Source organism: Sorex fumeus, unplaced genomic scaffold, assembly GCF_029834395.1.
Source record: "Sorex fumeus unplaced genomic scaffold, SorFum_2.1 ptg000045l, whole genome shotgun sequence".
NCBI lineage: Eukaryota > Metazoa > Chordata > Mammalia > Eulipotyphla > Soricidae > Sorex > Sorex fumeus.
In genome coordinates this window covers 14,931,645-14,958,341 of record NW_026606102.1, presented here as the reverse complement: position 1 = coordinate 14,958,341, position 26,697 = coordinate 14,931,645, and the positions used below count along the sequence as shown (strand labels likewise).

General features: G+C 40.2%; 1 protein-coding gene across 2 annotated transcripts in view; it reads left to right on the top strand.

Annotated features, from left to right (window-relative positions):
• ZFYVE9 (zinc finger FYVE-type containing 9) overlaps positions 1-26,697 on the top strand; it is a 153,357-nt gene that overhangs the window by 68,721 nt on the left and 57,939 nt on the right. The window contains exons 5-10 of one of the 2 annotated variants that reach the window (XM_056122308.1): positions 8,423-8,522; positions 11,312-11,488; positions 13,180-13,349; positions 16,708-16,828; positions 19,567-19,689; positions 22,951-23,106. In XM_056122308.1, the coding sequence (XP_055978283.1) occupies positions 8,423-8,522; positions 11,312-11,488; positions 13,180-13,349; positions 16,708-16,828; positions 19,567-19,689; positions 22,951-23,106 (847 nt within the window). The remainder of the gene's footprint in view (positions 1-8,422; positions 8,523-11,311; positions 11,489-13,179; positions 13,350-16,707; positions 16,829-19,566; positions 19,690-22,950; positions 23,107-26,697) is intronic. The other variant, XM_056122309.1, reaches the window with a different exon arrangement.

The window sequence follows — 26,697 nt, the reverse complement described above, 5'->3', positions numbered from 1 at the left end:
GTGATTGCAAGTTGTCGCTTCTATTGATCTTTGTGACTAGCAGGATATTGGTTCTTCATGAGCTCATTTCTCTCGTGTTTTTTGTTCTTGAATGGCAGTTATTTTTGTCACAGTTGCAGGGCTTTTTGAAGACCTGGAACATCATTTTTCCACCCTCTTTTTAACTTGGAAAGAAAGAAGTGAGCACTCGATGATTTGAATTTTCAAGAATTGCAAAGGAATAAGTGTTGTTCACACTGTAAGGGGTATAAATAGGCACAAACTGATACTTGAGTCTAAAGCTTGCTCAGGAATTTGGCAGTAGGGTTTGTTATGTGGAAAGCCATGAGTGAGAAATTTTGAAAGGAAAGGGAAAGGAGGGCACCGCCACTCACTCAGCACCTGTTATGCATAATGTTCTACAATATTAGCTCCTTTAATCCTCAGAAGTCTTACTATTTCAGTTTTACATGTGAGAAAAATAGGCTCAGAGAGTTTAAATTATTCCCATAAGTTCATTTATCTAGTGAATGTTAAAGTTGGACTCCAGAAGTACCACAATAAAGAAATTTGCATGTAAACACACCTATGAAACATTTTATTCTTTTACCCTTTTTTTTATTTTAACAGAATCCATTTCCAGTGGTGCTGTGTGGAGGTGGCGGAGGGTTGGGGAAGGTAGCTGGAGGTTTTTCTGATCTCCAGGCTGTCTAAGACCTTACAGTGCTGGGAGCCACCAGGGCCACCTGAGGGGAGACTCTGGTCTTAGGGACCATACTGAAGGCCTCACAAATGCCTGTTATATGCTCTGCACTTCTGCTTTCTTCCTGTCCCACATGTGGAATATTTTAACCCATACTTAGCCAGATCTTTGACTAGCATATCTATTATAAATCCTCCTCTTCCTTGTAATTCGGCATGTCAGATACATCCTGACATTTAACATCATTCACAAACAGCTGACCAATAAAACTTGGCACATTATTCATTATAACCAGAGTGAGGTGGAAGATGGCATGGACTCCTACCCCATTCGATTCATTTCTCCACTCCCTGCTTTGCATGGCCCCCCTGAGCATGGGCCAGGGAGTAGCCTCTGAGCACCACTGGGCATGACCCAAGCAGAGACAAAAAGTTTTAAGCTACTTGAAACCAGTCTGTTGTTCTTAAAAGTTGTGAATTTGGATATGTATGGTACAGCCCTTCTGGTCAAGTACACATTATTGTTAATTTTCTGTTCAAACATTTGTTTGTGCAGTGGTTTTGCTAAGAAGGAAGCAGTGGTTTTTGTTTGTTTTGGTTATTGGCAGTGCTCAGGGTTTCGTGTTGATTCTGCACTCAGGGATCACTCCTGGCAGGGTTCACGTGACCATATGGCTCAGAAATGCATCCTTTTCCCAGCATCCCAGGGCATTGCCATTGTAAGAGTGATCTCTGAGCTGAGCCACAGAGCCAGGAATAAGCCTTGGCTACCACCCGATATAGTCCCCAAACAAAAACCCAACAACAACTAAAATAGCGAACAAACAAAAAAACCACCCAAATCTGTATGAAGACCTGGTTACAACCCCAGCCCAGCCCCTCCCACATAAAAAGGTTACCTGTTTTTTTGTGGCATATATATTTTTTTTCCATTCTCGTTTAGGTTATTTTCCCAAAGTGCAGTCCTGGCTGTTTGCTAGGATTGCTCTAACAAAATAAAACCTACTAGGCAAATTAAACTACAGAAATTCATTGTGTTACAGTTCCTGAGCTTAGAAGTCTGAGGTGAAGATGGTGACAGGTCGGACCATCTGAGGGCTGTGGGAGAGGGCAGATGCCTTCTTACTGTGCACATGGAATTCACTTTGTGTGTACACTGTGGCCAGATCCCCCCCTCAAACCTGTACTAGCCAGGAATCCCATCCTAATAACTGAACTTTGTAATGGTAACACATGTTTCCAGACGAGGTCTGAAATGTTGGGCATTGAGAATTCACCATATGTTTTTTGGGGAGACAGGATTTGGCCCCTATCATCAACTCATATTCTAATCTTTTTCCTTTTCTAAAATACAGAAACTACTCAGGAAAAAAGAAAAAGAAAATACCCCCCTCCTTCCACACATGAAAGAAAAGGTAATGGGAGGCAGAGAGTACAGCAGGTAGGGTGCTTCCTGGTGTATGAGACCTAAAATGCAATGGTCATCACCACACATGGGCCCCTGAGAGAGAGAGAGAGAGAGAGAGAAGGGAGGCTGGGAGGGAGAGAGGGTAGGTAGAGAGAGTGCTGCACTGGAGAGATAGTAGTTGGGTTAAGTCGCTTGCTTTGCACTGCGTTTGCTCCCCGGGGCACTACCTGGAGTGACCCCTGATCCCAGAGCCAGGAGTGCTGTTCAATATGGCTAAACCCTCATTCCCCAAAGTAAGGAAAAGGCCATATTCTCCATCCTACTCTGCAACTTGACAGTATTTTTAATTAAAAATGAATTTTATTTATGCTTTCCCATGCATGGCATTCCTATTTCTTGCCTGGTTTGAAAATAATTTCTGAAGTACTCTTCCAAGTGCATGATAATTTTCATTGGTAAATTTATAATAGAATTTAGACTTTTAAATTTAAAAATAAAATTCAGACAATTTAAACTTTTCCCCTCTCCCCCTTCTCTCTGTTGTTGCTGCTGCTGCAGTGACCCAGCCGGGTGGTTTCGTACACTTGGTTGCGGTGCCCCCGAGTTCACACACTCTTCTGTGGTGCTCCCATCTGTAGTTGTGCTGCTCAGCAGAGGTTGCGCACTTGGTTTTAGTGCTCACACAAACTTGGTTATAGTGCATCAGTAAGTGCACACTTTGTTGTTGTTTCAGGGGCCTTAGGGGAGGGGTCACCAACATTTGACTTGGTATGTTGGGTGGTGCTGGCAGACACTCTACTACTGGAGCATTCCTGGGCCCATAAAATTGCAGTGATGTATGGAAACATTAGCTTCAAGAACTTTAAGTTCGAGGGCTGGAGTGACAGTACAGCGGGTAGGGCATTTGCCTTGCATGCAGCTGGCTTGGGATTGAACGCCGGCATCCCATATGGTCCCCCAAGCACCACTGGGAGTAATTCCTGAGTGTAGAACCCTGGGGCATTGCTGGGTGTGGCCCTAAAACCAAAAATTCTTTAAAAATTTAAAAAGAACTTTAAGCTAGAAATGGAAGGGAAGAACTGAAAGAAATTGAGAATGTGTTTTCTCTTGCCCATTGACTATATTGCTTTACTTTTCCAGGTCAGTCATTACATATAGTGATTTCATTGTTTTTTAGGTGGTTTAACCACTTCTCTAGTAATGAACTTTTGGGTTGTTTATGACTTTTAGTTATTGAACGCGTCAGATATTTGTTGTGTCTATTTGCACATGTGTATATAGCTAAATACATTTCTTTATGATTTACTATCAGGAAATGTTTGATTTGGTGGATGTTTAAAATCTCATACTGAATCAAAGGTAGAGGGCTTTAAAAAATTAAATGTTGTTAAATTAGCCTACCAATTTATACTACCACCAAGCAGATATAAGAGAAAGTTCCTATCTTCTCTTGATCCTCACCATCATTACGTGACACAGGTTTTTAAAAAATAAATTGGAGGTGGGTTTGATCCTGGCATTGGAAAAATAAGAAAAAGAAAAAGAATGTCTTATTCTTTAATTCTTGTTTTTTGTTTTACATTTTGGCCATACCCGGCTGTGCTTACTCTTGACTCTGCACTCAGGAATCGCTCCTGATAGGGCTTGGGGGGAACATATAGGGTGCCAGACACCAAACCCAGGTCAGCTGTATATAAGCAAAAGCCCTGCCCACTGTACTATCTCTCTGGTTCTTTATTTATTATTCTATCAGGAGTGATATTTAGTACCTCATTATTGGACACTTAAAATTTTTTTCAGGAAATTTACTTAGGGGAGTTGTTGCTTGTGTTCTCTTGGACACATTTGTATTTTTGTTAGCAAAAAGTGGAGAAGCCTCTAAAGCAGTACTCGGGAGATCCAGGGCCTCCACCCACTGGTGATTTTTGGCCTGGGCGTTCAGTGCGAGGACCCAAGGATGTTTGCTGCTTGGACCCCAGGGTGCCAGGTTCATCCCTTGATGGTACTGGGGCATCCATCATCACACCTGGTGATGCTCAGTTGCCTCTGTACCTACACCTGACCATGCTTAGAGGACTGTGCAGTGCCAGGAATCGGACACATGTGCCCTAACTGTTCTGTCTCCCAGCCCCTTGATAACTTATTGAAGCTTTTTATTTTTTCCCCATGATAAAGCTCTTTAGATATTATGACTTAGTCCTTTATTATCTTTTATCCAGTCGATTTTATTTTTTTATGTTGTAATTAGAGTTCCTTTTGTAACTTCATTTTCAGATTGTTTATTATTAGTTGCATATAGAAATGCAGTTTGTGTTGGTGACTTGTACAACTTTGCTGGATTCATTTATCAGTTTTAAGTTTGTGTATATGTATAATAGACTCTTTAGGGTTTTCTATACAAAAGATTATATCTGTACCCAGAAATAATTTTAGTTTTTTAATGTGGATGTCATTTATTTTTCTTGGTAAATTTCTCTGGCTAGTACTTCCATGTTGAATAAAAAATGATAAAAGTATGCATCCTTGCCTTGTTCTTGATCTTAGAAAAGAAGTCTTTCACCATAAAGTATGTTAATTTTTTTGGTTTTTCATCTATGCATTTCATTGTGTTGTTTCCTTATTAGTGCTGTATTTGTGTGTGTTTATTATGAAAAAGGTATTGAAACTCATATGATGCTTCCCCCCATTCATTATGTTAATGTGTACTTTGTTAATTAATTTTTATATATTGGACCACCCCAAATCCATTTTGCTATCCTCCATTTTTATCTCTACACTGTAGCTATGGAGACCAAACAATGTCTTTCTCTTTCATTAAAACATTTATGTGATTTTCAGTTGTTCGATTAAGACCAAAATGAGAGATAGTACAGTGGGTATACTTTGCACATGGCCGGCCCTGATTTAATCCCTGACACCCTGTGTGATCCCCCGAGCCTCACCAGGAGTGATCCCTGCCTGAGTGCGCCCCCACCACCAAAAACAAAAACCAAAACCAACAATAAAGCCTATAGAATCTTGACTTTGTTTGACCTCATCATACTCCATACATAAGTCTCAGGCTTTCTAGGCACTTTAGCTTTTAAAGTTCCTTGAGAGAGGCACGATTCTTTCCCTAATAGGCCTAATGGGATCCACACATTATTCCTTCTGCTTATTATTGTTGCTATGCACCATCAGATTTAATCTCTGCTATTTCCTAAATAATACTTTTACCAACCTACCACTCTAGGTCAAGCCTAGATTACATGATCTTATTTACCATGTAACTTTTTTTGAAACTAGTAATTTTACATTCACTTGTATAATTATTTGATTTTAGATTGTAAGCTTCATAGACGGCAAATCCCACAATTGTATGGGGAACTTGTCTGTTTTGTTCTCTACCACACCTAATTGGGTAGGTAGCCTGGCTGGCTACCAAAACATGAAAGGGAGTCAAATGTTTGTAGAGTGAATGTTGACTTCTTGGTCTTATCTCTTGAATAGGAAAGCTGTTAAAGGATTTTAAGATTAATGGGATTATGTGTTCATATGTATATCTGTTTGGGTTTGAGTCCATCCCCAGCAGTGCTCAGAAGCTATTCTTGGCTCTGTGCTCAGGTGTGAACGTTAGCGATGCTTGGGGGGTCATATGTGGTGCCACTGATTTGAACAGGGCATGTAAGGCAAGTGCCTTAAGTCCTTTACTGTCTCTCTGGTCTCTAACATGGTTAGCTTTACTTTTCTGAAAGTTCTCTTTTTTCCATATTTGCATGGGAGAATTAGAAAAACATCTGTAGCTTAGTAGGACAGATAATTGATAATAATGACCAACTTGTGTACCCTAGCATCTTAAACTGTGGAATTTTAAGATGCATTTATGATTTAATTTCAGTAAAAGTTTGATATGTCAACCTGTTTTATTTAGCTTTATACCTGGGATCACTCAACAGTTTCTCAGGCAAAAAGGGGTCACAAACGGAAAAGTTTAAGAAGCTTTCTAGAACAGAAGTTCCCAAACTATCATCCCTTTTCCAGGAAAAAAAAAATCACTCAGCACTGTCGTGGAGATCTACTCTCTCTAAGGTAGTGACCTGAAAGCACCCACCCCCAATTGCACCCTACGTAATCACTCCATCTCCCCATTTCCTCCTCTCCACTCACCCTCACCCTGACCCCACCACCGTATTTGCCACTTTGGGAAACTGTGTTGTGGTGGTTGTGCCTGGTATAATAAAGGCATCGGTGTTGGATATGAAGAGGGGAGCACCCTAAAGGAGAACCAGCAGGAGTTGGTGATTGGCTGTATTCCTAGTCGTGGTCAAGGAAGAAGGGAAAGTTTTCTTTTCAAACAAAATGTTTGCTATGTGGCAGTAGTATTACATATTGATTCTGAACAGAAACTGTTTTTTGGGCAGGAGGTGGGCCACATCCAGTGGTGCTCAGGAGCTATTTCTGGTTCTGTGCTCAGTAGCCATCCCTGACAATATTTGAGGGACCAGGTGTTGTACTGGTGTCGAAGCCAGTTTTGTAGATACAAGACAAGTGGCTTAACCCTTGAACTATTTTCTTCAGCTTCAGAACAGACAAGATTTCTCTAACTTATGCACAAATGAGCAGTTTTACTTATGTTTATTTCACTTTTAATTATGAATAGGTGTCTCCGTAGAAATTTTGAGTTTAAATGAGACAGTGTATGTTGACTATCTCATATTCATACATTTTAGCATGAGCTTGTTCAAGTCATTTAAGCATTCAGACTAGGGTTTTTGACAGTGTAAATCCTCTGGAAACTGTAATTGGTAATCATAGTAGCTAGATACATTAATTATACCTTTTATTTTGTCTAAAATATGGGCTGATATATTGGTTTATCCTTATAAGATACAGTATACTGCTTAGCCAAAAAAGCTAGATTAGTATTTTGCTCGCATGGCAAAACCTGGCAAGCTCCCCGTGATGTGTTCAATATGCCAAAACACAGTAACAATCGTCACAATGGAGACGTTACTGGGTCCGCTCGAGCAAATCAATGAACAACAGGAGGACAGCGACAGTGACAGTAACCCTCCTGGGGACAGCTTTTTTTCCTGTGTAAAACCTTTGTTACAAGTGACTAATGAGTTGTTAGGAAAAATAATTTTTAAAAGGGAGCTCAAGGGAGTCTTGTTATCTGTTTAAGGGGAGAATGAAAAATATGTGAATTCAGCCCTGGAAGGTAGAAATGGTGCTGGCAACTCATGTGGCCAGTTTTGGTGACTTGCTCTAATTTCCTGGGGATGGGCTGTGCATGTTTTTTTTTTTTTACTAATTTAGTTTTTTATCTTTATCTTTCCTTGATTTTGCAGCAAACCAGGTCCAACAGCTGATATTATGATCCCACACATATGGATAGAAAGCCGCAGAAGTTAAAACCCACAGTGCCCACTCTGTTTTTAATATTATTTTTTATTTTTCCTTGTCATCTGTTCTTTGGTACATGAGCCATTTATTGCTTAATTCTCAGACATATGAGGATCTTGTTCTCTCTACCCCCAGCCCCCTTCTCTTCCCTTTGTTACTGTACTGACTGATGTCACTGTCACTGTCACCCCGTTGTTCATTGATTTGCTCGAGCGGGCCCAGTAACATTGTGAGACTTGTTACTGTGTTTGGCATACCGAATATGCCACGGGTAGCTTGCCAGGCTTTGCCGTGTGGGTGAGATACTTTTGGTAGCTTGCCGGGCTCTCCGAGAGCAGTGGAGGAATCGAACTCGGGTCGGCCATGTTGGCTGCGTGTAAGGCAAACGCCCTACCCACTGTGCTGTCGCTCCGGCCCCTGGCTCTAGTGACCAGGTGTAATTCCTGCATGGTGAGGGTCTTGCACTTTGGCTTGTGGTGCTGTCACACTCAGCCTTTTAGGCTCTGGTGCGTGCACACACACGGGTCTTAGTTATGGTGCTCATACAGTTTTGTTTTGCAGTGTTTGGTAGGGGTCCTTGTGGTACTCACGTGTATGCTACCAGGGTTCACACTAGCGGCGGTGCTCCCACATCAGTGGTAGCAAGCAGTGTGTGATGCACTGTGTGATGCATCTGTGTGATGCAGTATTATGAATAGATCTTCTGCCTAAGGGCAGCTCAGTTTTCACCCGCACCCCTCCTGTATTTGCTGGTTTTTGTTGTGTTGTTGTTATTTTGCCTGTCAGTGCCCTTACTGTTGACTTGTTATTGGGCATGGTCATTATGCTCAACTTGTCAGCTGCATTTACCTTTGAAACTTTTAGCAGTGTACAGCTGCCAGTCAGTACTGGTCATTGTTGGTTCACGTCTTTGGTACGGGAGTCCTAAATAAGTTTTTTTCCCTGCAGGTTTTTTGTGCGTCCTGCTGTAGCCTGAAATGTAAACTATTATACATGGACAGAAAGGAAGCTAGAGTATGTGTCATCTGCCATTCAGTGCTAATGAATGGTAAGTATTACAACAGTGTCAGGTCATAATTATGAAGAACAAAAAGAATTTCTATGAAAAGACTGTTGTTTCCCCCCTGCCTTTTCCTGTAAGTTGTTCATCATCTCAGATGTCATAACTTTCAGAGAAAAACTGAGTTATATGTTTTCTCCTTTTCTTTCGTCTTCTTCTTCTTTTTTTTTGTTGTTGTTGGGCCACACCTGGTGTGATGTTCTGGGGTTACTCCTGGCTCTGCACTCAGGAATCAGTCCTGGTGGGGCTCAAGGGACCGTATAGGGTGCTGGGGACTGAACTTGGGTCAGTTGCATGCAAGGCAAGTGCCTTACCTGCTGTACTATTTCTCCATCCCCGTATTCATGTTTTGAAAATACGTTGGCATTTGAGTACTAATAGAATGAATGCCTAATAGAATGAATGCCAAATTCAGGTAAGTTTTGTAGGACAAAGGAAGTTCTTTTGCAAATATGGTGCTATGTAATGCTTAAAGTTTCTGTGCAATAACCAGAGTGGATAGGGAGATAGCTATTAACCCTTTAAACGATAAAATATTAAAACCAGGCTGACGTTTTCTTCAAGAGAACTTTTTTTTAAGGAAAACGAAAAAAAACTAGAAAAGTGTTCTTAACTGTTTTATCTCTAAAAACTTAATATTTTAGTATAGGAACAAATAGAAAATTGTATTTTTATCACTTACTTCCTTGATACTACTTACACTACTTACCTTCTGTCATAGAGATAAAGATTTTGAACGGTTATAACAATAATGATTATGTGGGAATGTTACTAGCGGTTAGTATAGTTTATTTAGTGCAGTGCAGTATCCATCTTTTAGGGGGCTAAAAATGAATCCAAGAACAACATTTTCAGTTTTAAGAAAAAGAAACAGTACTCTTATACAGTCAAATCGATGAGGTGTGGTATTTTCTCTTTGAGTGCATCTTTGTACAGTTGCCAGCACAGTTGACATAATAGATGTCAGACATTGAACTTGGACAGCACTGCTGCCTGCGCTGGGGTCATGTGCCTCGTTGAGGCAGGTACTCCCTGCCCACGGCCCCTCCTGCTCTGTCTGTCTGTGTTGCTCCTGGTGATGTCTTCCTGTCGCTAGCTTATTAACCTATTGCATGTCAGTTAAATCTGGTCTGTTCTAATCTCCTGTGATCCATTCAGTTCCCTCCCATTTCTGAATTCTCATCATTTTGATAAAAAATGAGTCACTCTCTTTACTTTTAAGGGTCACTTTTTAGATGTTGGTTATTTCACTCAGTTGCTTAATTGGTGGTTTTTATTCCTGCTTTGTTTTCAGACATAGTTCCACAGATAAGAGCATGCTGCTTAATTAAGCGCCTTTTTTATTTGATGAGATCTTCCAACCTGATTGTTTGTTTGTTTGTTTTAACTTGGCATAGCTAAAGACAAAGGAACTGCAAAGGATTCATGTAGAATACTTTTTATTAAGTCAGGGGTGCCCGTAAGAGGGGGGGTCTGCAAATCATTTATACTTTTCCTGGTTTTCCAGTGTCTTCCCTCTTGCATGGCTTAGCCCAGTCTTTTACTAAATATTTCATTTGATGCTTTTCAGTGTTTCCTTTCCTTTTTCCTTTTCTCTTTTCTCTTCCTCTCCTCTTCCTGCAGTGCTTTCAAAGGAACATTAGCTACTGTTACTAGCCTTGTCCTGCAGTGTGGAAGCAATGAATATTCAAAATCTTATATAGGTCATTCTTAGATACTGAATGGCTTTAAAGAAAAAAATCTCAGAAATGGATGGTTTCCATTGCTGGATATGTGATATTACCTGAACCTAGAAGATAAAATTTGGTGCCTTTCATTTCTATAGCAACTATCATCTTATTTAAAGAGAACAGTTGATATGTCAGTGTTTACTTAGTAACATGATCGAATATATAAAATCTTGACATATTTGTAATCATTCATTTTAGTTGAAGGCACCTAGGTAATATTGGCACATTTTCATGTTCAATTGGGTCCTGTGCTTTTGAGACACACAAAAGATGTGAAGTGGTTGTTTTTGCTGAATATTTTTACACAGGATTACGATTACATAAAAACAGAATTCACAAAAATGTTGAGATGTGTTCTCATGAGCTGTAGGCTTCAAAATTTTTCAAATGAGATTTAACCTCAAGTAAAAAGACTCCAAGAGTCTAGAAATGAAACATAAATAGCGTACAATAGTTATGCTGCCTTTGTCTCTGATTTTGATTCTTTGAATTAAAGTTTCCAAAGGCGCTGAATGTTTTCCCCTTCCAGTGTTTAAATGTGATCTCATTTGAAAATCCTCATAATTTTGATACTTTTCCCCCTCCAGAGGGAACGAGTGGTCTCCTTTAAAGAATCAGACACCTAGTCATTAACAAACTGATTTGCTGTCAGTCTGCATCAGAATATCAAGTAATTCTTACTTGCTACTTCCAAATAGTGTACTTAATGAAATGGTGTCACAATCTGAATAAAACAATCTGTTTCCAGGGCTGGAGAGATAGTACAGCTTGCCTTGCTTACAGCCTACAGCTGACCCGGGTTCAATCCCCAACACCTCTCATGGTTCCCCCAAGCCCCTCCAGGAATGATCCTCGAGCACCTCTGAGTGTGACCTCCAAACCAAAAACAAATAAAAATAAAAACTCCTATTTCCTTAATACCACCTCTCTGGGATATGTACAGCGAGTTTTAGTGAGAAGGAGTTACATGACTGACCCAGTATTATGGAGGTCTGATGTCCATATTTTGCAATCCATTCACATTGATTGTGTCTGTATTTGCTTCAGCTCAAGCCTGGGAGAACATGATGAGTGCCTCAAGCCAGAGCCCTAACCCTAACAATCCTGCTGAATACTGTTCTACTATCCCTCCCTTGCAGCAAGCTCAGGCCTCAGGAGCCCTGAGCTCTCCACCTCCCACTGTGATGGTACCTGTGGGAGTTTTAAAGCACCCTGGAGCAGAAGGTAGGGGATCATGTGCTATTCTCTTTTTCTTCGCCAAATTCTTCTGAAAAGGTGCTGATGTGATTTTACAGCACAAGTCTTTTAAAACACGGCAGATAAGTCCTTTTGGGTGGATATTAAAGTGGAAGAACAAGGTGAGAAATGTGTCAGGACTATTTCTGGGAAAGTTAAGACTCAGACTGTGTTGCCTGGTATTCTGGAGGCACTTCTAAAAATATGCTGATCCCCTTTCTATCTTAGGATGGAGTATTTATGCTGTTTTAACTTGAAAACAAATGTAGAATTGAAGTCAGCTTGCAAAACCCGAGCATCATGCTTTAACTTAATGTACTTGTAGGGGATTAGTAAGTGATGAAAAGTGGTGAGAGTTCCTTCCTCTCACCAGTTCCTTCTAATATTGCCTTTTGAAATATACATGCCATTTTTTTCATTTTAATTTGTACATTAAAAAATAGGAAAAATATGAAAGTACTGTGTTAGGTACATAGACCTTTATAAAATTCAGAACTGTTATTCAGATTATATCCTACGATAGGGAGAAAATTATAGGCTCAAGTTATTTTCAGTTTATTATACCTTTACAGTTATGATATTGTCAGATGAAAGGTACTTTTGTAAGTTCAGAGTATTATGCGTAGTAAAAATAACAATTATATTTCTTAAGATGATCTTGTTAAGAAGTCTCCCTTGATAATTAAAATCAGGCTTCCTTCATTAGTTTTGTCTTTCTGTCTAGTAATAGTCCCTTCCCCTTGCTAAGTAATTCTCCTCTCCTTTTGAAGATCAAAGACTTCTTTTGACATTATCTTTTTCCTCTCTCCCTGTATTCAGACCATCCCTTAATCATAGTCCTTGTATTTTTATGCGTTTAGTCTTTATTCTCGAAAGTCTTTACTCTCTTCATTTGTTCTTTTTGTTCTCTAATTTCTCTTTGTTTTGGGTGTCTGAAGGATTTTGCAAAGTGGATTTTGAAAATTGATTTAAAGAGACCATTTCATCAGACTCAGATTTCCAGATTTCCCCCTTGTCCTTTTAGAATGCTAACTGCGTGTACACTGCCAGATCAGTCTTTTTCTTCTTCAGGTACACGTGAGCCAAAGATCTGGTCTGTTTGCTTCCCTGTCTTACAGATTTCTGCTAACTCTTCCTTTACCAGTTAAAAGTCTTCAGCATTCTTGAGGGTATCCCCCACCCTTTAAAATACTCTACTAATTTTTCAAATACTGAATTTCTGCAGAAGCCTCATACTTTTAGGAAATATGGATGTCTCTTTTTAGATTTTTTTAAACCTATTTATTTCCTAGGCTTTTAAATGTCTTCCTTAGTTTTTACTGAATGTGAAATGGAAATAGAATATATGACATTATCATAAGTATATTAAAAACTCTTTAATTTTTGGAGGGTGCCAGGTATTAAACCGTGGGTCTTGTACATAAAAAATATCCAGTCCTCTTAATATTTGGAGAAGTGTTTTAAATTTTTTCATCTTAGTTATAGAGGTGAGCAATATATTTAAATGTATACTTTAATTTGTGGCAACCTCTATGTACAGTTAAATTCTGATATTTGTGATTATAAGTTGCAAAGTGGTGATTTCTTTGTACAACTGGAATTAGTGACTGTCTCTTTTTGGTATCAGAAACCCTACAAATGTCACACTTATGCCTCTCTTATTTTTCTGGCTCTTCAAGTGGCTCAGCCCAGAGAGCAAAGGCGAGTCTGGTTTGCTGATGGCATCTTGCCTAATGGAGAAGTTGCTGATGCAGCCAAATTAACAACAAATGGAACTTCTTCTGCAGGCACCTTGGCTGTGTCACATGACCCAGTCAAGCCAGTAACTACCAGCCCTCTACCTGCAGAGGTAAGAAAACGAAACTACAGCTGACAGTGAGTATATGCTTTCCTCAGCGTTGTGCTTCCTTTGTTTTGCCTTTTTTTTAAGGTGAGTGATCTTTCTGTGGGACTCTATAGGTTTTGGAGTATATGAGAGAGAGAGGGAGAGAGAGAGAGAGAGAATGAATGTGTGTGTGTGTGTGTGTGTGTATGTGTAGGGATGAAGTAAATGTAAAATCAGTTGTTTTTGTTTGCTCCTGAGTTGGGTGTCTTCTCAGGAGAAAGATTTTTATGAAATTGTTCTCTCGGAGAGCTGGAGCAATAGTACAGCGGGTAGGGCATTTTCCTTGCACACTGCCAACCCGGGTTCGATTCCCAGCATCCCATATGATCCCCTGAGCACTGCCAGGGGTAATTCCTGAGTGGAGAGCCAGGAGGAACCCCTGTGCATCTCCGGTGTGACCCAAAAAGAAAAAAAAAAAAGTTGTTCTCTGGGGAGCGTGGAGAACCTGGCTCCTAATATACTGACCATCAAAACTTGTTTCACAGAGTCAGTGGTTACCCACCCATTGATAGTGGGTGGGCCAGGCACTGTCCGCGTGACTAAAGAATTCTCTTTTCCACTTGAGCATTTCAATTTTTGTTTTTGTTGTATTTTCATTTCCAGGTGTTTAAAAGGATCCCAAATCTTAGACATAACTTGAAAACCACTGACCTAATGGGTGTAAGACTCATCATTTATCTACAGAGATTGGCTCAGCCCTTCTTCCTTGTTTCCACAATACACTAGTCAGACTTTGGAATTCTTTTATCTTGAGGCCTGGTTTTCATCAGGGACGAAGATCATCTGCTCTCTTTTTGAGAGAACAGAACCACCTAGGACCAGTCTTAACTTAGGATCCTTTTTTGGGGGTGGGAGAGCCTGTTCCCGACCCTGTGCTCAGTTATCACTCCTGGCAGTGCTCAGGGAGCCATATGCAATGTGTAGAGATGGAACCAGGCTCAATTGTGTGAAAGGCAAGCACACAATTTGTTACTGCTTCATTATCTCTTTGGCCTCACCTAGGATCCTTAGTGAGTCCCTTTCAACTGCTGAGTGACCCCTTGAATTTGATAGTCGAAGGTAATGCTGTCAATTCCAGTTAAGGACATGGCCATCTTTTAATTTTTAATAAAAGGATCAAAGTTTGGATCAGGTTTTTCCTGGAGAGACAGTACAGTGGATAAGACATTGCTTTGCACACAGCCAGTCCGGATTCAATTGCATGCATCCCATATGAACCCAAGAAATGATCTATCTTTGAGTACTGAGTCAGGAGTAAGCCTGGACCACCTCTCAAATGTGGCAAAAAAGAAAAAAAGACAGAGAGAGAAAAAGAGGGGGCCAGACGATAGTATAGCAGGTAGGGTGTTTGCCTTCATAGCCAACCCAGGTTCAATTCCTGGCACCCAGTATGATCCCCCAAGCCCACCCTGAGCGTAGAGTCAGTAGTAAACCTTGAGCATCTCTGGGTTTGCCCCTCCCGCTCCCCCCCCCGCCAAAGAATTTAAGTAGTCTCATTCAAGTTTCAGAAATTATAAGAAAATATTATATTAGCATTTTGTTTTGTTGCTGCTGCAGTTTTTAAAAATTTTAAAAGCTTTCCTTGTGGGGTTGGGGAGATAGTACAGCAAGTAAGGTGCTTGCTTTGCACAAAGAAAGACCTGAGTTTGATCCCTGGCATCCTTTATTGTACCCTGAGCACCACTAGGAGTTATTCCTGAATGCAGAGCTAGGAGTAACCCGTGAGCATTGGCAGGTGTAGTCCTAAAACAGAAAAAGGGAAACAAGAGTTTTCCTTGGATCTGGAAAGATAGTACAAAGGATAGGATGTTTGCCTTTCACACAGCCACCCTGACCTGGGTTCAGTCCCCGGCACCCCATGTTTCCCAGGGCCCTGCTGGGAGTGATCCCATGGCACAGTCAGATGTGGCCCCCAAACAAAACAAATAAACAGCTTTTCTTTTTATGTCAGAAGAAACCGTGGTAAATAAAGCTTTAATCCAGGCTACAATAGCTCTAATTATTGTGATTTGATGATAAGCAAAAACGATATTATTTTTCACTGTGTTAGTGAAAAATAAAAGCATGAATTCTAGATTTTGACTTATGCATTTTTATTCTTTGTTTGATGTTTTGGTCACACCTGATGGTGCTCAAAGCTACCCCTGGAGGGCTCGAGGAATTGAACCCAGATCAACTGTGTGCAAAGCAAGAACTATACCCACTGTGCAGTTTCTCCCTGCCCCTCCTCACCTTTTTTTTTCTTTTTAGCATTACAGAATTATTTAATTATAAAAACGTTTATGATATGTTGACTATGGCATTATAGTGGGAAAAGAATAAAATGGTTCAGGAAAACTCATAAATAAAAGAGATGCCTGAAAATGTGATGTGACGTATTAGTTAATATTCCCAAACTGAAAGAAATTTATGTAGTTTCTTTTGTTTTTACGGTTGTTTGTGATGATTTCTTACATTCAGTATTCCAACACCAATCCCACTACCATTACACCTTCCCACCACAATTATTTCCAACTTTTCCAACCACCACCCAAGCCTGCCCTGATAGCAGACTCTAAATTATTTATTTTGTATGCTTGTTATGAATAATTTGCTAAAAATGATCCAAAAGGATTCCTTAGAAGAAAGTATGTTAAGATTGTTGTATGTCATCCTGAGCCATTAAGCCCTTGTATAAGAGATTACTAACATGTTGTTACAGGTTAAGCCTGTGTGTTAATATTTTCTTAATCGATATTGGTTTCCTTCTACTTTACGTCCCATCCAATGTGGTGTGATACTCCTGGTATATCAGTGGTATAGAATTTGAGCTGTTGCTCCAGGAATTCTAAAATTTTGAAAGAGGTGAGAGAGCTAGAGTTAAATTTTTAACTGGACTGTGACTCTGGGGTCCAGAAGCGTCTCTGAAGCTTGTTGATCTCTTTTGAAATTTATTTATGAGTCTCTGGATCATGGCCGGTTAATGAGCTTATATGACAGCAGAGGTATGACTGCCAGGCTCCTAGAAGAACATGGGGATGTGGGCAGGTAGCCCATCCCCGACTCTGTGAGAACCTGGAGATTTTGGTCACAAAACCCACATACTTGAGTTTTTCAACAGATTCATTTCTGGATGAGGCTCTTTCCAAGCCAGTGGAGTCCTGCCATAAGCATGGCAGTGATTGAATTATGGAGGTTTTCAGCTGCCCGGGTTCACCTGCCGCACTCTGAGGTGCCCCAGAGGAGACTCAGCCTACCACAGCAGCCCCCTCCCATTTTTTTTCTTGGCTGGATTCTGCCAGAGTCCTAAACTCTCTGTAATCCTCACTTTAATTTTTCCTAGACGGATATCTCTTTATTCTCTGGAAGTGTAACCCAAGTTGGAAGTCCTGTTGGAAGTGCAATGAACCTTATTCCAGAAGATGGCCTTCCTCCCATTCTCATCTCCACTGGCGTGAAAGGAGGTATGAAGACTGACATATTTAAGCAGACATTATTATATATGCCAGATATTGCCTTCAGGCCTGGAGAAATCAAGTCAGAGTGAAACTTGCCCTCCAATAGCAATACCAAAAAGCAACTTACTGAATGCTGTGAAAACTTGTATTGCTGTGCTTACTGTTTCAGGGTAGATGTTTGTATTTTTCTATTATAATGTCATTTCATTCATTAAAAGTAAAGTAAAGTAAAGGCCCTCCCATTGTTCACCGATTTGCTCGAGCGGGCCCAGTAACGTCTCCATTGGAGACTTTGTTGTTACTGTGTTTGGCATATTGAATACGTCACGGGGAGCTTGCCGGGCTCTGCCGTGCGGGCGAGACACTCTCGGTAGCTTGCCGGGCTCTCCGAGAGGGGCGGAGGAATCGAACTCGGGTCGGCCATGTTGGCTGCGTGCAAGGCAAACGCCCTACCGCTGTGCTATCGCTCATTGCCATATTTTCTTTATATTTCAAAGCACATTATACTCAGAATCGCTTAGGTTCTGTGCTGGGATTGTCTACCTGATTGAATCATCATGTTAATTTTTTATTTGAATTATACATATAATAAGTAGAGAACTTTGTGCTAAAAAATTTTTTTTGATGACCCCTGATACCCCATACAGTCTCCCAGGCCCTGCCAGGAGTGATCCCTGAGTGTAGATCCAGGGGTAAACCCTGAAACAAAACAAAACAGTTTAACTCTTAACAATATTTTTTTGGAGACCATAGAGAAAGTAGAGCAAACAGGCCCTTACCTTGTACATGCCAAATCTGGGTTTGGTCTTCAGAACTCTATATGGTTTCCCCATGAACCCCCAGGAGTCATCCATCTCTGTGGAGCCAGGAGTAAACCCTGATCACTGCCAGGTGTGGCACAAAAACAAACCCAATTTGTTTTTTGAATCTTGGTAAATTAAGTTACTATCTAGTCAGAAGGAGGTTTATTTTACTTTTATATAAAAATTTGTTGATATATCTGGATCATTACCTGGTCAGTACATTTTCAGGAGAGTGTCTTTATTAATATTCTGCTCATCCTTTTGTTTCCTGACTTAATATATCTTTTCTGCTCTAAAGTGCAATGATTCTACTTTTTTTTTCCTTTTTTTCTTTTTGGGCCATTCCTAGTAGTACTCAGGGCTTATTCTTGGTTTGCACTTCGGGATCACTCCTGTCAGGCTTGGGAGACCATATGTGGTGCCAAGGATGGAGCCAGGTCTGCCAGATGCAAGGCAAGTGCCCTGCTTGCTGTACTGTTTCTCCAGCCCCGATACAGAATTCTGACTTAGAGAAATCTTTGTTTCATGAAACTAGTTCACTTATGATACTTCTGGTTTGTTTTCTAGGCAAATATTTTTAAAATCTAAATTCAGAAAATTTTTTTTCACTTTATTTAAACACCGTGGTTTACAGAGTTGTTTATAGTGCATATATTACAGGTATTCAATATTCCAACACCAATCCCACCACCAGTACGACCACCTCTCAGCCATTTTCCTCATTTTTCAACCACTTCCAAGCCAATCCCCTTTTCAGATCCAAAGTAATTTGTTTTATGTTGCTTGTCACAACTAAAGGGCTAAAGGAATTATCAAAAAATACTTTGGTAAAAGAAAAATTGTGAAAATTGTTATATCTCACAGTGGGAACATTAAATCCTTGTCTGAGAGTTTACTAAACTATTGTTGCTTGTTGAGCCTGCTGTTAATGTTTTTGTTTATTGAGCTTAGTTTTTCTGTCCCATCTAATTTGGTGTGCTCCTACTGCGATGTAAGTATTGTAGAGGTTGCAGGAATCATGGCCAGACACTCCAGAAACTTCAGGACATTTAACTGGAGAGTGGGCTTCCATGGCTCACACCATCCCATGGTTGTGGGATGTGGGTGTGGCTTGGGGGGGATGGAGCGGGGGTAAAGGAGGGGTGGTTGTCTACCCCTACCTGGAGAATATCCCAGAGTTCTCAGCCAAAAAAACCCATGTTCCTGAAATTTTTGGCAGTTTGGAGTCTCTGTGGAGCTCAGCTGTGGGACTGTGGAGTCTGGCCATTGGCATGGAGGCAGCTGTTGGGATGTGAGTGTGGCTGTTGGGGTTGGGGTAGGAGAAGGACTTGCCCATTTTCATGCTGAGGATGCCCCAGTTTTCAGCCAGGAGACCAGTGTATCCATGAATTTTTGCAGCTAGTTGATCTCTTGAAAGATTTAGTCATGGGTCTATAAAGCTGGGCTGATCGATGTACTTAAACGGTGATGGTTGTAGGGTGTGGGTAAATTTTAATTTTTTAATGAAAAAAATCATAGAATATAAAAGGGTATATAGAATGAAAAGTGGATTTCTTTTTTTAACTTCCACCCCTAGACATCCTTTCAGAGATACTAAACTGTTACTGGTTTCTGGTATATCATAGACTATTTAATGTTCATCTCAGAACATGTAATATGATTGGAGAATTCTTGTGTTAATTAGTGGATTGTTTTTAGATTATGGCATAAAACGTTGTGTGAAGGAGTCTGGAGGAACCATGTTACCTTTCTAATGGGGTTGGGTCTCTCCTGAGAGTGAAAGGGACATTACGCCGGGACAGCGGGTACAAACCTTCACTCACTCTGTCTGGAAGTCAGATGCTTGCCTCTGCTGTGAATAACCAGCACATTTGACCGTAAGATTTCTTCTCTGACCTATGCCTGTTACCAGTCTTTAACACTGTTTCTCTCCCCTCCCAGACTATGCTGTGGAAGAGAAACCTTCACAGATCTCAGTCATGCAGCAACTGGAGGATGGTGGCCCTGACCCACTCGTATTTGTTTTAAATGCAAATTTGTTATCAATGGTTAAAATTGTAAACTGTAAGTTAGACATTTGCTTTTCAACATTGGATGGGCTATTTATAGATAATAAATAATGCTTTCTAATGTATTACATAGTAGTATTTTTATATAGAATCACATCAGATTGAAAACTGGGTACTGAGGAAATTGGTTTTTATAAAATAGCATATATCCAAGAGGATAGTTGTGGGACTAGCGGAAACTGCCTTTCAGAAGTCACAGGGGTAGCTCCAGAGAGATGGTACAGGGGCTAAGCACCACCAGGTCTTCTGACCTCAGAACAACAAAGCAAAGTAAAAAGTCACAGGAATGAGTTACATGAGGTCTTCATGGAGGCAAGCCAAACAAAACTTGAACGGATCTGAGCTAAATTCTTCCTCAGATGAGTATGTTAAATCACAACTCTCTTTCAGAATAACTAGTGTAAATGATGTATGTGTTATATTTAAACCTCAGACATTTAAGAAACCTTAATCATGATGCAAAATTATTTGGAGAGAAGAGTTAGTTACTAATACAGTGAACCTTTAGTACATTTGTAGGTACTTATTACTTCCATATGTAAGTACTAAATCAACTTCGTTGATAACCAAAAGAAACTTCTTGGTTTTTGGTGCTAGTTCTTGGGCATCTGAATGGGAGGACACTAACTTAGAAACTTGATTCCAAGATGATACTGGAACATAGAGAACGCCTTTATCCTGGATGAATGCTAGGCAGAATTTTGGGAAGAGGAAGGGAGCATTGGGAGATAGACCTTGAGTTCCCACTAAGTACTTGCTTTAAGTTGATATTGAAAGGCAGAAACACTCCTATCCTACTTTCTCATAGCTCTACATTGATGATTTTTGGTTTACTTATTGATCATATCTTTATATACATTGTCAGTTATTAAAGCCTGTCATGCTTTCTTCTAGTGTCATTGTTAAGAATAATTTGGTCATAATTTCAGTTTACCTTATCTAGTTTTATAATCTGTGTTTAGAAATTTTGGCTAACTAGAATTCCTGATATGTTTATCATCTTAATATGGTTGTGTTAAGAAACTCTTGTATAGGCTTATTAAAGTAAAAGAAAGCAGTTCTTAAAGTGAAAGGAAGTGGTTTCCTATTAGTTTCAGTTTTATTACAGTATCCTTACTTTTATTTGACTCTTTTTTTCAGTCCCTTTGGGGGATCCTATTGTGTTAGTGTACAGATGGTATCAATGATTAAACATATTATTATTGTAATTATTATTATTATTGGTTTTTGTGCCACACCTGGCATTGCTCAGAGTGACGTCTGGCTCTGCACTCAGGGATCCCTCCTGATTGGGTTCAGGGAACAATATGTGGTGCCGGGTATTGAACCCGGATTGGCTACATGCAAGGCAAGTAACCCTGCCTTCCATACTATTGCTCTAGCCCTGTTGTTTTGTTTTTTTGGTTTTTTTAAATTTTTATTAGTGAAACACAATGAGGTACAGTTGTAGACTTACAAATTTTTGTGCTTGGGTTTCAGTTATACAATGATCAAACACCCATCCCTCCACCAGTGCCCATTTTCCACCACCATGGATAATATCCCTCCCCCCCACCCCCACCCCCATCCCACCCTGCCTCTGTGGCAGGGCAATCCCTTGTGTTCTCTCTCTCCTTTTGGGTGTTGTGGTCTGCAAAAGAGGCATTGAGTGGCGCTCTAGCCCAGTTTTTAACTGCACATGGCTTATGCTATTAGGACCCTGTAGAACCTTAAGGTGAAGGAAGTATAGGCTAAAGAGATTAGTAGGAGGTAATGTCTTTGCTTTCTATGCAACCAACCCCAGCTTGACACTACCAGGGGTCATTTCTGAGCACAGAGCCATAAGTAGTCCGTGCGCGGCAACAGGTATGGTCCAGAAAACAAAACAAAAAATACTTATTTTTAGGTCAAAATCTGAATACAGAAATTTAAATGCTGATTTTTATTGTTACTGTTCTTATTTCCCATGATAAAGGAATTTTTTAAATATAGGTAAGAATGAGCACTTTTTGTTTGATTTGTTTTGGGGCCAGCCCGCAGTGCTCAGAAATCACTCCTGGCTCTGCATTCAGGAACTACTCCTGGAGGTGCTTGGGGGACTATATGAGATACCAAATTAAACCCATGTTTGGCCATGTGCAAGGCGAGTACCCTACCCATTGTATTAACTCTCTAAGCCCAAGGAATGAGCACTTTCATCATTATGGTCTAGTTATACACAGTTCATTTTTATTTTTAAAAGAATGTTGATTCTTTTAACAATGTCACCTTTTATTTTTTATTTTTGTTTTTGGCTTTTGAGCCTCACCTGGCGATGCTTAGGGGTTACTCCTGGCTCTGCACTCAGGAATCACTCCTGGTGGTGCTTGGGGAACCATACAGGATGCTGGGGATCGAACCCGTGTCGGCCACATGCAAGGCAAGCATCTTACCCACTGTAGTATCTCTTCAGCCCCTGCTATAGCACCTTTTAATAATAGGAGTTAAAAGGTTTTTTGTTGTGGTTCTTTTTTTTTTTTTTTTGCTTTTTGGGCCATACCTGGTTGTGCTCAGGGATCATTCCTGGTGGTATTAGGGATCAAACCTGGGTTTGCCACATGCAATACAAGCATGTTAGCTCCTGTGCTGTTTGTTTAGCTGAGAAATTATAAATTTTAAGTGCATTTAATTTCTCTTATTTCCCTCATAAAACATTGTCTTTTCCTTTATTATTTTCTTTTTAAACTTTTGAGCCACAGCCAGCAGTGCTCTGGGCTTACTCCTGGCCCTGTGCTCAGGGAACATGCCTGGCAGGGCTCAGGGCATTGAACTCGGGCTGGCCTTGTGCTACGCAAGCACCATACCTGCTGTAATATTGCTTTGGCCCTCTTTTACTTTTTAGTTTTTTCTGGGGGGAGGAGAGGGCGTGTCATACCAGTGGTACTCAGAGGTTACTCCTGGCAGTGCTCAGGGTACCCTATGTGGTGCCAGGGCTCAAGCCAGGGTTGGCCACGTGCAAGGCAAGCACCTTAACCCCTGTCTTATCTGTCCAACCCCTCATAGTTGCATTTCTTAAATGTTTGCAGAGAACTAGAGGTAGTGGTATTTTTTTTTTAATCTGTATTAGTTCTTTGTCTTAGTTCATATTTGAATTGAGATCAGCAGTTCACAATTGACAGTGGAATACTGTAGAGAAAGACCGATTACTTTGCACTGTAGTTTAATATAGATTTCTTTGTTTTTTTAAAGTGGAGGATTGAAAGAAATGTCTTTACTTTTTTTTTTATTTCTTCTGTAGATGTGAATAGGAAATGCTGGTGTTTCACAACCAAGGGAATGCACGCCGTGGGTCAGTCTGAGATAGTCATTCTTCTACAGTGTCTACCAGATGAAAAGTGTTTGCCGAAAGATATCTTTAATCATTTTGTGCAGCTTTATCGGGATGCTCTGGCAGGTGGGAATGTTTATGATTAAGACACCCTTAATGATAAAACTGTTTTGGACTCAGATGTAAAATAATGGGCTTGAATTTGGAAATCTGACATTGGACTTTGGTGTTTAAGGAAATTATATACTTTAGTACTTGTCCAGGTATGGTTGGTATTATTTTACAAAGACTAAAATTGTAAGAGAATTCCTTAAACTTGATGCAAAAATATTTTCCTCTTAGAATTTTTGGGGTCCTGATACTGATATCTGGGAGGAGGAAGTTTAATCACTAATTTTTAAGTTTTAAAACCACTAACATGAACAGATTATAATTGTTGTTTGTTTTGGGTTTTTGTTTTGTTTTTATTTTTGGGAGTCACACCCAGCAATGCTCAGGAGTTACTCCTGGCTCTGCACTGAGGATTTACTCCTGGTGGTGCTTGAGGAACCATGTGGGGTGATGGGGATCGAACCTGGGTCAGCTGCATACAAGGCAAATGCCCTGCCCACTGTACTATCACTCTGGCCCCTAAAGTTTTAAAATTATAAATGTTATTCATTCTCTTCCTCTTTCATAAGGGGTGGACACACCTGACTGGGCTCAGGGATTACTGGTTCTGTGTTCAGGGATTACTCTTGGCTCTTCTCAAGGAACTACGTGTAGTGCTGGGGATTGAATCTAGGTTGGCCACGTGCAAGGTGAGAGCCCTACCAATCGTACTGTCTCTCCAGCTGCAAGTATAAATATTAACTTTAATCATGTAAAAGTAAATACCTATTAAATGTTGAAAAGGACTAAGAATACTAATTTTTGAGCTTGCTATTTAACATTACAAAGATAGCTTCCCCTTCATTTAACAGATGTAGTAAGTAGTGTAATTGAGCTAGATAAATTGCTATAGCAGAAAAATAAAAAGGTAATATGTTGACAAATTTGGAGAGTTGAAAAAGTTCATAAGTTAGAGAGGAGTATTGTATAAGAACTGAAACAGATAGGTAATAGAAGAGGTAGAACAGAAACAATTGGGTTGGAGAGAGTACAGAGGGTAGGGCACTTGCAATGCAAACAGCTGACACGGGTTCGATCCCAGGCACCCCATATGGCCTCCTGATTACACTAGGAGTGATCCTTGAGCACAGAACCAGGAATAAGCCCTGAAAACTGCTAGGTGTAGCCCAAACACTTAAAAAAAATAAAAGAAGAGGAACAATTCTTGGAGAGGGATGTTAGAGTGGCCAGGGTATTAAAACAAGGTAAAACAAGGCATGTCTTGTTTTGCTTGATAATATTTTATGCATATATTAATCCCATAAATTAGGCATACTTTCTGACTGTAGTAATGTCACTTGTGGAATTTTGTCCTAAAGAAATTACCCAAAATATAAAACATATTTTGTATATCTCAAAGTGCTTATTATAGAATTAACATAAATTTAGTATGTGAAAATGTAGAGGTAACTAATTGCCCAGCTCTAGATAAAAGTTTGATTTTCTGAGGCCAGAGATTATAGTGCAGGGTAAGGCACTTACTGTACTTGTGGCCCGCTTGAGTTTAATCCCCAACGCTTCTTATGGCCCTCCAAGTACTATCAGGAGTAGTCTCTGAGTTCAGAGCTAGAATAAGCCCCGAACACTGCCAGGTGCGCCTTCCTCCCCCTAACCCCCCAGAAAATTTTTATTGTGTTAGACTTACTAGATATCTATATCTTTTAGAACATGCTTTTGTTTGTTTTGGAGGGCCACAATGGAGATGCTCAGGAGTAAATCCTAGCTTCTCAGGAATTACAAGTGATGGGTGCAGGTGACCATATGGGATGCTGGGGATTGAATCTGGGTTAACTGTGTGCAAGGCAAATGCCCTACCCCCTGTAATATCTCTCTGGCCCTCCAGAACATGTTTTAGCCATTAAAAATAATATTTATGAATAGAATTTAATAACATGGAAATGCTCTTGATGAAGACAAAATCAAGATAAAATATTCTGTCTTAAGGTTTGGGAGATGGCTCAAAGATCTGGAGTGTATTTTTTTTTTTCATGCTGGAATCCCGTTTTGATCTCTGGTGCTGTGTGGTCCCCAGAATACTGAGCACTGCCAAGTGTGACTCAAAAAAAATCCCAAAACTTTGCATCTTAAGGATAATTAGAGGACCCAGAGCAATTATACAATGAATACAGTATTTGCCTTACATGGGGCTGATCTGGGTTTGATCCCTGGCACCCCATATGGTCTCTGAAGCCCTGCCAAGAGTGATTCCTGAGCACAGAGCCAGGAACCAGAACTAAGCACTGCCCAGTGTCACCCAAAAACAAACAAGAATGATTATAGCAGGGCTGGAGCGATAGCACAGCAGGTAGAGTGTTTGCCTTGCACGCGGCCAACCCGGGTTCAATTCCCAGCATCCCATATGGTCCCCCTGAGCACCGCCAGGAGTAATTCCTGTGCATTGCTGGGTGTGACCCAAAAACCAAAAAAAAAAAATTTAAAAAAAAAGAATGATTATAGCTTAACCATGGAAGATTAGGCCTTTAGCTTAATTAGTCTCTGTAATAATTTAGGCATAATAATATGTGAGGGCAAAGCAGCATGTTGGAAATAGATCACATGATATTTGTGAAGTACACTTCATCATTTACCCAGTCTCAGTTCCAAATTGTACAGGGTTTATCTGTTTGGTGCTATCAGGCCACATAATCCCCAGGACCTAAACTTAGTTCTGGAAGTGACCTGGAACATTTACTTTTCTAGTAATTTGAATGTATTTAATATAAAACTTTATAAATAAAAAAGAGCATTGGTGGCTCAAGTAATTATTCATTTGGAGTTTGGCTAGACATTAGGATTTAAGGCATGGGAGATTTAAGGCACGAGTGTCTGGTTTAGGGGGTTGGCCTTGATTCAGTGGCTAATGAAAACCAGTGAAAGTAGACAGTAACATCATTAGATTTGTGTTTTAGAAAGCTAATTCTATAAGTGGTTTGAAAACTTACACATTTCATAAGTCCCCTGTGACAGGTAGACAACTCAGAAACAATTGTATAGTTTAGCGATGTGGCTCAATGCTGCAGCTCAAGCTTTGCACGAGAGAGGCTGAGCCTGACCCAGGATACCTCTTGCTCCCATCCCTCCAGCACCCCCAGCTAGGGCTGTGGGTCCACCCAGGTATTGTGGGTCAAACATGCCAGAGAGTGGTTTTAGGATCCCATAATACTGCTGGGTGTAGGGACAGATGGAGACACACACACACACACACACACACACACACACACACACACACACACACACAGAGTAATAGATAGACAAACCAAATTATAGCAGATAAGCACAGAAATACTGTTCAACAATAACAAACTGCTGATACGTGCAGGTTATTAATAACTTGTCTTACATTGCAGTATAGACTCTATAATGAACAAAAGAAGCCAAATAAAGGTTATATAATTCTATTCTCTAGAACAGGGAAAATGAGCTGTTGAGATAGAAATTAGATCAGCATTCGTCTGGGATGAAGTTGGGACACAGATGCTAGAAATGACTACGGAAGAGGCTTGGCTCCTTTCTGAATGATAATACTCTGTACCTTGACTGTAGTAGGGGTTACATGACTATTTTTAT